This window comes from Prunus avium, chromosome 1 (assembly GCF_965620075.1).
Source record: "Prunus avium chromosome 1, drPruAviu1.hap1.1, whole genome shotgun sequence".
Lineage (NCBI taxonomy): Eukaryota > Viridiplantae > Streptophyta > Magnoliopsida > Rosales > Rosaceae > Prunus > Prunus avium.
Window position 1 is genome coordinate 18,441,928 of NC_142284.1, and position 13,139 is coordinate 18,455,066.

The window sequence follows — 13,139 nt, forward strand, 5'->3', positions numbered from 1 at the left end:
GTAATCTCAAATTTGGACTAAAATGCCTTTATGATTAAGTTTATGATTTTTTTCGATTGAAGTAGGCCCGTTTTGGCCCGGCCCGATGGACTTTCTCAAGCCCGGCCCATGGGTCGGGCTTGGGCTTTGAATTTTGTAAAAAAATTCGGCCCGGCCCGACTTGCTATTTTCTCTCTCCTCTTTAAAGCCCGGCCCGGCCCGGCCCAAGTCCATTAAATTTGGACCGCGCTAGCCCAGCCCGACCCATTGACGAGCCCTAGGGTGGGTATGAGAATACCCGAATTTTATAAATCCCCAGTCGGGACGGGGAAATATCAAAGTGACTTTTAAATCGGCAAAAGGCGAGGGCAGTCATGCTGATAAGAAGGGTTTGAACATTGGGGAAGTTTCATAGTGACTAGGCCTCAATTTTGAGTAATTAGAGTTCGATTGTTGTAGCACTAAGGCTGGATTTTATTCATGTTCCTCTTCTTGCAGTCATGGTGATATGCAGCTGGAAAATGAGAACAAATTTGAGGGCAGTTATGATGATGAGTTTGAGCATGAAAATAATGAAGAGGTTGAAGCCAGATAGGGCGATGATGATGACGACTTTGGCGAATTATGAATCAATTAGTCAACCTTACTTTCTTGACTCGGATTACTTTTTTCATGATTCAATTGTATCATGTTGCCATCTAAAGGTAAAGCAATTAAATCTTCTGGTTTTTGACAATTTTGCTGAATTGGGATAGAGAGGAGAATTAAGGTTTCAAAGGGATTGCAGAGAGCTGGGTAGGTCGTTTTAGAGGGCCATTTCAAAAATTACTTTCACCAGTTTCGTTTGGTTTTCTTGCCAAAACTTACAAATAAAACAGAAAAACCCGCACCCAACTGAACGGGACAATAAAGTTCAGCTCGGTTTTCTGGTTTTGCAGTTCAAATTGTCCAACCCTACTTTCAAATAGACTGCCTTCACCTAGTGTGCCGCAAGGTTGGTTCAAGAATAGATCCAAACAAAAACATTGCTAAATTCGATACTACAGTATGACAAACGAGCATATTTGCATTCACAATAGACAACTATAATATATGATAATCAACCAATAGGTAACAAAGGCAGGTCATAGAACCCCGAATTCGTAAGGACATCGATATTATATACAGTGAATAATAATCACATGTTTCCACCAAAACACAAGAATACCAAGAGGCAAACCTACTTTTTCCCCTAACAAATCTGTCTTCATTTTTTTCCTTTGATTTTACACCTTATCATTTTCATACCAAGAGAGCCACTTCCATTATACTCTTGTTCTCAACTGGCCTGGAGTTATTTTCAACTACAAGGACAGAGATCAGAACGCAAAGAATATTCACCGTCGCTGGTGGTGGCACATGTGGCATGTGGTGGAATGCTTCGAATTTGCATACGTACAGTACTCACAGGTCCACATACCTGTGCTGTCTACATTTTTGCTGGAGCCACCAACTCGACTAGTTCCCTTTCCCTTTCCACCTTTCGCTTTGCTGCTTCCTCCATTTTTTGAGCTTGACCCACTGCAAGCTGCTTGAGAGTCCACATCTGATAGGCCGTTCTCTAATGCGCTTACCAGGTTCTCAAAGTAATTTTTAGTCACCCTGTCACAGTAGAGCAAATGGATAAGAAGATTCAATCAGGCAATGCATTGAACTCAACTGACTCGAAGGCCCAGACTGGTAATTACACATCACAAGAAAAGGGTATATGGATGAGTGCGCCTGTGAAACATTCCTAGTATAACTTAATCACACATTGCTAGAATGTTAATGATGCAACACAATTACAGATCAATTCTAACTAGAAAACTAAAAATCCCACAAATTAATACTTGATAAATAACCTCATTTACTATTTTGTAATCACAGGCTTACAGCCAAAAAGAATGTGCACTTTTAAGGTCAAGTCAGTAAAATACGTTCTTCCACGCTTACTCCTGTCCTTTTCTCATCCCCCAAATGGAGACTTGTTTTCTTTGCAGTTCCTATACTAACGAACCATTGACTCTATTTTCCTTCACTGCATTTTCTTTACTTGTCATTTTGCATTCAGTGGTAAAAGCAAACTTGGAAGTGATCAAGGAAACTTCACACACACACACACACACACACACACACATATATATACACAAACATACACAGGAAATATCAAGTGTGTACTATGAGGCCTTCGCACTGCCTGGCGTCTGGCAATGTCCGTGAGAGTCAACAAGCAGTGCAATACAGAAACAGAGCCACACTGCAAAAGTTCATAGCATATGTGGGTACATATATATGTATATGTATGTATATAAATATGGTTAACCACACGTGTGGTTAACTGTATCAGAGAGTTGCTCTATATTTATAAAGTGTTTACCCGGTCAGTCCAGCTAGCTTTGTGTGGAAATCAATAAATTCTTTCGATGGGCCATCCGCACTGAGGAATTGCTGTAGCTCCTTCTCTGCACACTGATGAAGCCTTTCCAAACCAGATTCTGCCTCACCTGAATAAAAAAGCAGAATTGCATACTTCAGAAAACACAAAAGACAATTCCTAAATAGTTGCCACTAATATACACACAGAGTTTATACCTTGCAAGTACTCAAAAAATTGCCTCTTTGCATGCTCATGCTCAGGCAGGTAATACCCATAAGCATAAGTCCATTTCAGCACTCTCCTACACTCAACAATCTACGAACACAGAAGACAGGCAAAACATAATTTGTCAGCATGTCATAGCAAAACAATAATTTGATGTTCACTAGAATAAGTCCTTCCATATCTTTCAAAGAAAATAAATCTTTATATATCTCATAAAAACGATGGTAGTTCACCTGCTGCCAGGCATCAGTTATGAACTTGAGCTGAGACTCAGGTTCGCGCTGTATGTCACTAAGCTTCTCCATCTGAGAAAAAAAATAGCCAGTATATCAATAAAGTAAATACAGAGCGCTTCATACAATTACATGATAGCTAGGAAAGTAAAACAGGTACGATGAAAACAGACAATCCTACCAAACATCTTGTAGCAATCACACTATTTTTATTTCAATAACACAAATATATATTGGAACTGAAGAAACACAAGAAGTAAAAGTTTCTTGGACAAGAAGTCCATAAAATAATCCACCCAAAACTTCCCCAAATCAAGATAAAGTACAACAAAGAGGGTCTAGGAATCCTAGTCAGACGAGGCTTGTAAGCCACAGCCTATTCTCTATTGATTGGCTAATTGGGAGCTCTTAAAAAATAAATAAACAAAAGAAACGCACGAATAGAGAGCCAAATGAGTGATAGAGATCTAAAACTAGGGTGTGTGGATTAGCATAGGGATTTATAAAATGATGCCCTTGCTAACTTCTTATAAAGACTAGTAACGGTATGCTTGTTGGTACACAATTTTTTTTGAGGGAAATTTTAATTTGACACCATCAAGGCTATCAGTTCACATGAAGGGGTTACCGTACAACCACAACTACAACTCTATATTCTGAAATCTAAAGGTCTAAAGTGAAAACACATAAAACCTCATGTTCGTGTTGTTAACGCTAAACTAAAGTTAAATTGTAGCATTGCATCTATGAATAATATTCCAAATCTGCAAAAGTTTAAAATATGGTTCTAGTTCTACAATACGGTAGAAAGATGAGTACTAAGATCATATATGTTTTGAACACATTTGTTATCAGAAACTCCATTGAAGAATGAACATAGCAAACGCATGAACCCGTGTCTATGTATAAAGAATATGTATGTACGTTCGCATGTACGAATTTCTGTAAGTACAGATACTTACATGCACAGTACGCATTTGATGCAAATCCGCAAGAGCTTTTTGCCTCGACTGCCAAGGAAGTACAAAAAGATTTTAGTGAATAATTAAAGAAGAATACTATAGCTCCACCAAAAGCAACATTAAGGCTTAGACAATTAAATCCAAGAAACAGAAGACCAATGCACAGAAAAATCTTGACTACAAATTCAGGAGGCTTCCAGCCTTTCTTTCGATGCAAACCATGCAAAAAGTCACGCACAGGTGTCCACCTGCCTACTACTGTTTACACAACATATTCTATGAAAATTGTAATAAAACCCAGCGAGTATTGAAAGAAATTGTCAAGAACTAAGCTTTCAGAAAATTAGGCTCTTCATTGGTCATTACCCAGATATAAAGACATGAGATAAAGAGTTCACTGGAAAAAAAAAATACATGCCAGGGTACTATAACAGTATGAAAAGAAATGCACGAATTCAAAGCATAGCAGAACAAACAGAGAGGAAAATTTGAAAAGAAAATTCTGAATACCAATTGATTGCTAGCCCAACGTTCATAATAATGAGTGTATCTCTCCAGAGAATTCTTCGCCATTTCTCTTCTTCTCTCAGTTTCATCATACTACAAACAACAATACAAACTCATGAACAGTAGAAAAAGAAAACTAGTCTTCCAAAAGGCAAATAAGAAGAACAAATTCTCAGAATCAGCAAGAAACAGTAAAATCCTTACAACTCCCTCTTGCTTAGCTGCTTCATAGCGGTTACAAGCATAGAAACCACCTGTCCTCTCGCCATGATCTGACCATGCACCAAGGCACAGCCTGCATGATACATATAATTCATTTAGAACCAGATAACAAAACTTAGCAGTATAAGAACATAAGCAAAAGAAAAGTTCCCTCCAACAATATTTCTATTCTCAATCTGAATGATACAATGCTATTCTTCATTAATCAGATATGTTTTCAAACAACTATCAATTTCCATGAAAGGAAATAAAAAAATGGAAGCAGAAAGCATACCAGCAAAATTCAAATTTGCAAGGTGGTGTGCACGTCATGTGCATGCATCCTTGGTTTTTTTCAATAGGTCGCTTACACTTTGGACATGGCTTGGAATTGGCTAGTATCCTGAGTGCCATCAACAAAAGTTAGGACAGAACAACAGATATATGAAGTAACAAGGATCCACTCAATTCTCATAAATATGTTAAGAAACGGTTGTCTTTAAGAGTGTATCACAACTTACTGGACACCGATCATGCTTGCACTTTGCACCACTTAATTCAACATTATTAATGAATATACATTCGTACTTTTTCATATACTCTATGAATGCAATTTTAAAATAAAATAAAAAAGAGCCACCAAGAAAAAGATTACTGGACACTGATCACACTTGCACTTTGCACCACTTAATTCAACATTAGTAATGAATATACATTCGTACTTTTTCATATACCCTATGAATGCAATTCAAAAAAAAAATCCACCAAGAAAAAGATTACTAATACTAATAATAAAAATAACAATAATAATAAATCTGATTCCTTTATAAATAAAAATAACAATAATAATATGAATATGAATAATAGCTAAAGAACGAGTACTCTAATTTCAAATCCTATTCACAAGCTAGTTTACTTTAATCTGCCGCAACCTGCCATAACCAAATAGTCAAATACTTCTCAGTGGCCTTTATATGCATATCCAATATTTCAAAAAAGAATCCAAATCTTCAAAACAAAATTCCAAGGTACACCTTAAAAAAATGACGGAATCAGTCCACTGACTGCAACAGTCTGTTCAAAGACTCAACAAAAATAAATTATGTTTCAAATGGGCCCCAATTCTCAACATGCAAACACTGCATGGATCGGTTTTACAAAGCTGTTTCATGTGCCACTAGTCAAAGACCATGCAGGAAGACTTAATGATAGATATGACAAAACCCGTAGGAACAAACTCTAAGAGAAAAACTTTGATAGGTCTTCAGATGCTAGACACACTAACCTATGTAAACACATGTACCTCACACCATGTGATAAAGCCCATTTTTTATCAAAGAAAAATTAGTCTGAAGAAGTGATTAAAGAAACGACTACGCTAGCTAATAAGGTTCATGCAAACATCCTTTTCCTCATGAGACAAACTTTTCCAAATGCAACAAAAGGTAGGGTTTTCCACCATCTTGCATTCCCAAAAATTTCACATGGTTTACTTCCTTAACTTTACCCCAGGAATAATGAAAGAGTTCACTTGAAAAAGATATATAGAAGATAATCACATCAAATCTCATTGCAGGTCAAAAGCAGTTGCAGTGATCAACACAGTACACCAAAATAAATAAAAATATATGGACGTAGTTAATGAAGACGAAGGTTAGAGAGACTTCATGGAGAAATATAACAGTACACCCTAATTGATATGCACACAATAGAGCAGTACGCTAGTCAGTTACCAACTATAAATTGTTTAAAAGAATGCAGCATAAAACAGTTTAATTACCATGCAAACAATCAGAAAGCCAATACATATATGAAAAGAGAAATCCACAATGTGAACCCACAAGATAGAATTTCAGATGCTAAAAGAAAATACAAACCAGTTCATGTTTTCAGACTCAGCACTGTTCTTCATAATCCATTTTGACACAGTGCTACAGTCCACAGGACGATGAGCTTCCTCAGTACACTATAGACCCAAAACAAACCGTGACTCATCTGGTATATACAAGTTTTCGCTAAGGCATCAAATACTAAAAATTACAATAAATAACTTACATTCCAGCAAAAGCCATAGGAGCAGAGGCAAGAAACATCATAATTTTCATCATCACCAACAAAATTAACAGCATATTCACAACCCGGAGCAGGACACCACTTGGTCTAGCAACAAAGAAGAAGAAGAATTAAAAGAAAAGGTGAGAAGAATGGTAACTAATGGACTGGACACACCATCGTACCATAAAAATGCAAGCGTAATAGACAGAACATGCAGACACACACAGCGCCAAACACACACAAGGAGTAATTGAAAGGAAGGAAAACATTAATTCGTTTCTCAAATTGAGTATAAGAGTTGAAATCATCAACCTTCACACATGCTGAGAACCACACACAGATATCACCATTTTTAATATGACTCTTTTATCATGATAACATAGTATTCCAAGCCAAAAGACAGTAATAATTAGAGATGAACATTTCAAAAAGTTGATCTATTAAGACGTTCTCGATGCTATTATTATGAAAAATATAATCTTGCAAGAACGTTTATGAATGTTTATATTGTCAATTGTCAATAATCAAAATTATTTTAAATCTTGCATAGAAGAAAACAGTTTCAGATTTATTGTAAACTTTAGGTTTACATTTATCTGTTCATCTCTATATACACAAAAGAAAACTGCTTTTGAAACTTTTATAAACTTAAAACTACAGCTAAAGAAGTGAAAGAACACAGGCAAGACAATACAAAAACTCCATATCACTCCTCTAGACTTATGAAATTTCAAAGAATATACAAAAGTACTCCAACTTGTGGTCGTCTAATACTAGTAATATGAAGTCCACAGAATTAAAGGCTGATTAATGCTCCATATATCATAATCAATTGCAACATATACCTTCTTGTTGTCTTCTATATAAGACCGAAGAAGATACCGAGAGTACTTCCGGTTATCTTCATCAGAAACCAACATAGCGATCATGTCTTGACCGACAGCAGCACCACAAGATGGATCAGGACATCTCAGTATTAAACATCCAGGACCATCACTAATGGATGTTCTAATGTAGCCTATGACAAGAAGAACAAAACAATCATATCCTGAAAACCACAAAGCATGGCAATGGAAAGAAAGAAAGATAATCATAACAAGAAACACATTAGCATGGGAATAAAATACTATGGAAGTTCAGAAAATGGTGGAAAGAATGGCGAAAAAGTATTTGTAAGAAATAAATTTTTTATACAAAATAATCGGTGTTAATTTTTGTGGAGGGGGAGGGGGGTTAAGGGAAATTTTCTACAACTAAACAACTAAAGACAGCTTAAAACATGAAGGAGACTTGCAATTCCAAGGTCACATTCTACATATTCAGAGCTTAAGATGCAAGCTTCTTGTATCTCAGTCAGAAACTAGGTTTTAAAGAAATAGCATATGTAACAAACCTTCCCAGCATGCACAACAGAAAGGATGACCACAAGCAGCTGATCTGATGCTACCGCGGTGAAAGGCTTCGAAACAGATCCCACAGGTAAGCTGCACAACAGAATTTTAGTTATTATGATGGTGTACAAAGACATGAACAGATAAAAAACAAAACAGTTACTAGAAAAACAAAAAACTCTCATTTCCAAATGTTTATATTACAGCTTACTTCTCTTGAACTGGGGAGCTGAACCACTGGCTTCTTTAACAAGCCAAAAGTTTTTCGCACTTTATCTTCATCAGCAAACCATGCTTCATGCACTTCACTAACACTCCTGCCATACCAAACCTTTTTCAGATAAATAACTTACAAAAGAGGGGGAGAAGGTGACATCAATGGTCCTATCAATTTCAGGAACTCTTATTTTCTTTTCAACCAAAGAGTGATGATGTGCTATAGAATGGGACGAAGTTTTACCCTCCCTCTTTTGGAGAGAGGGTACCAATTGGCTAGGATCACTTGTAATAGCTCACATGTTACTGTATTCACTCAGAACACAACACAAAGTTCTAAAGAACTGTTCAATTAAAAATCACAATTCTACATATCATGAGAAACTAAGCATATCAAAAGAGATAAATGAGCAAAAAAAATTAATACCAATTATAGTAACGAAGTAAAATGCTTGAAGCAGCTCTTGATATGGAAAGCACAGTAGATACACTTGTAATATCTTCTTCCTGACGCTGCTTTATATCTGATTCCTCCAAGATGATAAAATTATTCTGGAGGAAAAAAAAAAGGACAAACATTTCATTTAGACGAAATCAATAAGAGCACTATAAATAAGCAACAGAACCACAGCTTCACCACAACTTGATTTCAAGTTTACATGATATGCATATAAAAGCTCCTCAAATTGAATAGAAAAATCTCTTCCAACTACAAGATTTTATATTCAATTTCATATTGCATACATACACATCTGAAAAAGTGGTTCCTTGGAAACAATGAAGTAAGAATTCAGTTCATCAAGAATGCCTCTTGTTCCAGAGACAAAAGGCTTCAGCATGAGGCGGACAAAGTGGATTCAAGAATGCTTAAAATCTGTAAATCTCCCAGTAATGAACTTAAGACAAGGCAGCCTTTTTTTGTTTTCTTTACTGGCGTTGCAGGGTTAAATGGTATCAATTGGTGAGAATGAGGTGATATTCTTTAATTGGCTATTAGTAGTGAAAATCATTTTGTGTTTTATCAAGATTGGAGGTTAATTGGCTAAGAGTTCAATTGCGTGGATTATTCACAAGATAATAAATTGGAATAGTCAGCAAATAGTTCGGGTGTAGAGTAGGGGTCCGGCCTTTAAATTATGTGTCTATCACTGGGTGGAGAGCCTCAAGCGGTGGGAAGCTTACAATAGTGCAGTCTACTTTGGAAAGCTTATCAACTTATTATTCGTCTCTTTCTAAAATCATGGAGGGGTAGGATTGATTATTAATTTCTCCTTTTTCCTAATATTTAAGTTATCGGCTTCCTTTCTACTTGCCGGTTATTTAAAGGGGCAAGAGAACCAATTCTTAAAGGAGAAACAGCAATAGTGCTACAACCTCAAATTGCTCAACTAAATCATTGGCAACACTAAAGAATATTGTGTCTTACCATGTTATCAAAGCTGCAACCAACTTAAAGATAAGCAACCAGATAAAACTACATACACTAGCTACTTGTCAAGCAAAGGTTTCTCTACTACATTGATAACACAAACCTATGTATAGATTCATAGCAGAAACTAGACAAGTTATGACAATAAATCATTCACATTCTCTCAAGCTATAATACAAAAACCAGTAAAACTGACATAAACAATTATGTGCAATCTTGGAGGACAAAAGAAACAAAATTATTATTATATCTACTGCAAGCGATGGAGGACAAATGCAGCTCCCCAATCTTTTTTTTTCCTCGATGAGAAACAAATACTTTCATTGAAAAACAATATTTCAAATTACACAGAAAGGGGACAAATGCCGCTCCCAAATCAGAATGAAGGACCAAAAGAAACGAAATATATTTAAATTTAGCAATTAGCGAAGCCCAAACAATAAAACCCTGCAACCTAAACATTCAGATAAGACCTATGCTAAATCCCCCTCGTCCCTATTCCATCAAAGCCAACTGCTCAGTGTCATGCTAGGTCCAAAGTCAGAATTAAATCTGTATCAACTACCTAAGCCCAAACAATGAAAAGTACACACCACTTGCTGGAAAAGAAAAAAGCATTCAGAAATTGCTATCAATATTACTCAGTTGTATGACAACCTGAAGGATAGCGACCAAGAGAATTGTATACGTAATTTTTTTTAGCTTTCCTCCACTACTCTACAAAGCCAACCGACAGACAAAAGTATCCTTACTCAAGCTCAGAAGTACAGACACAGGTTACTTCAGCTCAATTGGGCAAAAGTTATCACAGTTTAGTCAAGGGTAAAACAGGCAGACTAAATCTTTTAGTTTATATTGTTAGCTTAACTAAGCTGCGGACTCCCAACTTTAAACAAAAAGAAAGAAAATTCAGAACCCAATTCCCATTAGTTTCGCATTAGTTTCCCATTAGTTTCCTATATTCACAAAACCCAAACGATCAAAGCATCTAATTTTCTTACCTAACCATTCCAAAGCTTTCTCAGCTCGCAAACAGAGCAAAAAGCAAACAAATTTCAATAAATTCACAAATTTTGCACGAACATTAAGACAGAAAACGAAATAGTCGGACAAACCTCAGCTCGACTAGCCTCGATCCTCTTGATTCCCTCATTATCCTCGCCGAAATCGACATCGACGTCGTCGTCGCTGCCGTAGTAGTCCATGCCCATCTCGTCGCTGTAAAAGCCCTCGTCGTCATCCATGGACTCGACGTCGTTGGCGTCGTGCATATCGTCCTCGGAGTCCATAGTCCCAAACAAACCCTAAGGGCGGGAGGAGTGTTTGGCTGGCGAGAAGGCGAGAAAGCGAGGAGAGTCGGTGCAAAATTGAACAGGAAATCGGAGAATCACAGGGTAATTCGCCGGTTTTAAGTTACTAATTGATCAAAATAAAAAAGATATTTTTCTCCACCCTTTTCTCTCTCTCTATTATATCTATCTACCTGTCTGACTGCCTTGCGTTGGGTATTTAGATAAAAATATTTTTAAAGCAAAACTACAGAAGAAGAAGGAGACCGAGAGGAGAGAGGGAGTTGAATAAGGAAAGCGTTGAGTGCGTGAGTCTGACGTCAGAACAGAGTTGTGTTGAGAACAGGAGAGAGAGAGAGAGAGAGTAGGACTAGGAAGGGGGCGTTCTATTATCAACCCTCAATTTGCCGACTACACCCCGTTCTATACGAAAATTCTATACCGACCCTTTATTTGCAGACTACACCCCATCAAGGCGGGCACATCCAGTTCGATTTGGTTTCCTCTCGGATTGGAATGGAAACTGGAACTTACAGTCTAGTTCGGTTCAATTTTTATATAAAGTGTCTATAAGTTGGGATTTTAAAAGACTATTTTGGGATGAATAAGTCTTGTGGTATTCAATTAAGACTTTAAAATAATCTAAACAAGTCTTGTGGTATTCCATTAAGACTATTAGGATGTTTAAATGAGGGTGTCGAAATTTAGTAGTATTCAATCAAGACTTTAAACAAGTAACAAAAAGTTTTATGGTATTCAAAAACTTGCTAATTTCGACGGATTGTTTTAAATGTGAGATTGTGTGAGATTTTTTAATGGAATGTATAAATACCAAGCCTATCTCAAATCCCACCCTAACCCATCGGATTTTTCATGTGGGATTTTCTCTCTCTCTCTCTCTCTCTCTCTCTCTCTCTCTCTCTCTCTCTCTCTCTCTCTCTCTCTCTCTCTCTCTACCTGCTGAAGAAGATGAACAACAAAGCAAGCAGCAAGCCCAAGCCGAGCTTTTCCCAGACACTCACCAACTTCAGATGCTAAAAATAACAACCGGGAATTGTTAAACTCCTTGGCGCCAAGCCAAAGCACATGTTTCCCCGCCAAGAAACCCAAAAAACCCAATATTCAAACAAAAATTAGAAACAGAAAAGTGCAAGCAGACATTTAACCCAAAAATCTGGCATGGTAGGTGTTTGTGATTATGTCCCAATGACCCACTTTGTATTTTGAATAGTGCTTCCTTTTTGGTTGTGTTCGATCATGAATTATGAAAAGAGAGCAAATGTACTTTTGGAATGTAATTAATAGGTGCATTCTTTGCTCTGTGTCTAGTAGAGAAAGCAACATAGAAATCTATTTCAGTTAGCTTTGCTACTAGTGAACCTACAGGCTGCAGCTACCTAGGTTGCTTTGTATGTATCTTATGCATGCTCAACCAATTTCAAGGCAAGCTATCATTATTTGACGGTTTCTTGATGTTGCATGTTATTGTTCAAATCAAATGGTGATTGTATGGGGTTTGGAGGAAGGAATGAAAAATAGAAAACACAATGACTAGGAAAAGGGTGATGATAAATTAAAAAAAAATATGAATAACGAATGGTTTCTGGATATACAACTTGGCTAGATGGCTTGCAGTTTGCCAACTTGGTTAGTAAGTCGTCCTATAAGTCAAATATATGAGGGCGCATGTGATGTTATTGTTGACCTTTCTACACATACCAATAAGGCTTCAAACCTATCTTTCTTCTCAAATGCAAGTTTTTAGTAAAATAAAATGAAACTAATGAAATAAACAGCTGCTTGCACATGAGATCTGCACTGGACTAGCCGAAGGAATCAACAAATTGCTCATCATCCAACTAAGTTGGTTGGTTAGCATCATAAAAGTAAAAAATCCATGTGGTCCTTTCAAATCTTATAAATTCTTATGATATAAATCTTTTAAAATCCAAACGTAAAAAATCCTGATTATAAAAATCTTTAAGGCATTACATTCCTAAATAGTCTTTTAAAATCCACATGACTTATTTATCCATAAATAGTCTTTTATAATTTCAATTGAATACACCCCCCTAAACTGAACCTATGCGATTCCAGTTCAGTTTGGTCAGCTTTCTGGTTTGGAAAGAAAAATATAAAGATGTGAAGAAGAATGAAATATGATGTACAGAAAAATAGAAAGAAGAGAAAAATATGTACAATGGATAAAATAAGAGAGAAAGAGGTGAAGAGATAAAAATGAAGAGAAATAAAA

General features: G+C 36.5%; 1 protein-coding gene across 1 annotated transcript; it reads right to left on the minus strand.

Annotated features, from left to right (window-relative positions):
* Positions 1-1,042: 1,042 nt before the first annotated feature.
* LOC110760066 (putative E3 ubiquitin-protein ligase ARI7) lies at positions 1,043-11,238 on the minus strand. The gene is made up of 15 exons (XM_021962250.2): positions 10,712-11,238; positions 8,595-8,719; positions 8,163-8,268; positions 7,954-8,044; positions 7,406-7,578; positions 6,561-6,665; positions 6,383-6,471; positions 4,801-4,908; positions 4,509-4,599; positions 4,308-4,397; positions 3,798-3,845; positions 2,836-2,907; positions 2,593-2,692; positions 2,378-2,504; positions 1,043-1,620 (listed from the first exon to the last, which is right to left on the minus strand). Exons 1-15 carry the CDS (start codon positions 10,883-10,885, stop codon positions 1,356-1,358), a joined length of 1,764 nt encoding a protein of 587 aa, XP_021817942.1. The 5' UTR covers positions 10,886-11,238; the 3' UTR covers positions 1,043-1,355.
* Between the last annotated feature and the right edge of the window lie 1,901 nt (positions 11,239-13,139).

What these genes read in the sequence shown, in the direction of transcription:
- LOC110760066 (XM_021962250.2), bottom strand. Translation starts at nt 10,885, where the DNA reads ATGGACTCCGAGGACGATATGCACGACGCCAACGACGTCGAGTCCATG. An exon ending in TCGAGGCTAGTCGAGCTGAG is followed by an intron (nt 8,720 to 10,711) that starts GTTTGTCCGACT and finishes TTTTTCCTCCAG; the next exon opens with AATAATTTTATCATCTTGGA. An exon ending in CCTATGGCTTTTGCTGGAAT is followed by an intron (nt 6,472 to 6,560) that starts GTAAGTTATTTA and finishes TTGGGTCTATAG; the next exon opens with TGTACTGAGGAAGCTCATCG.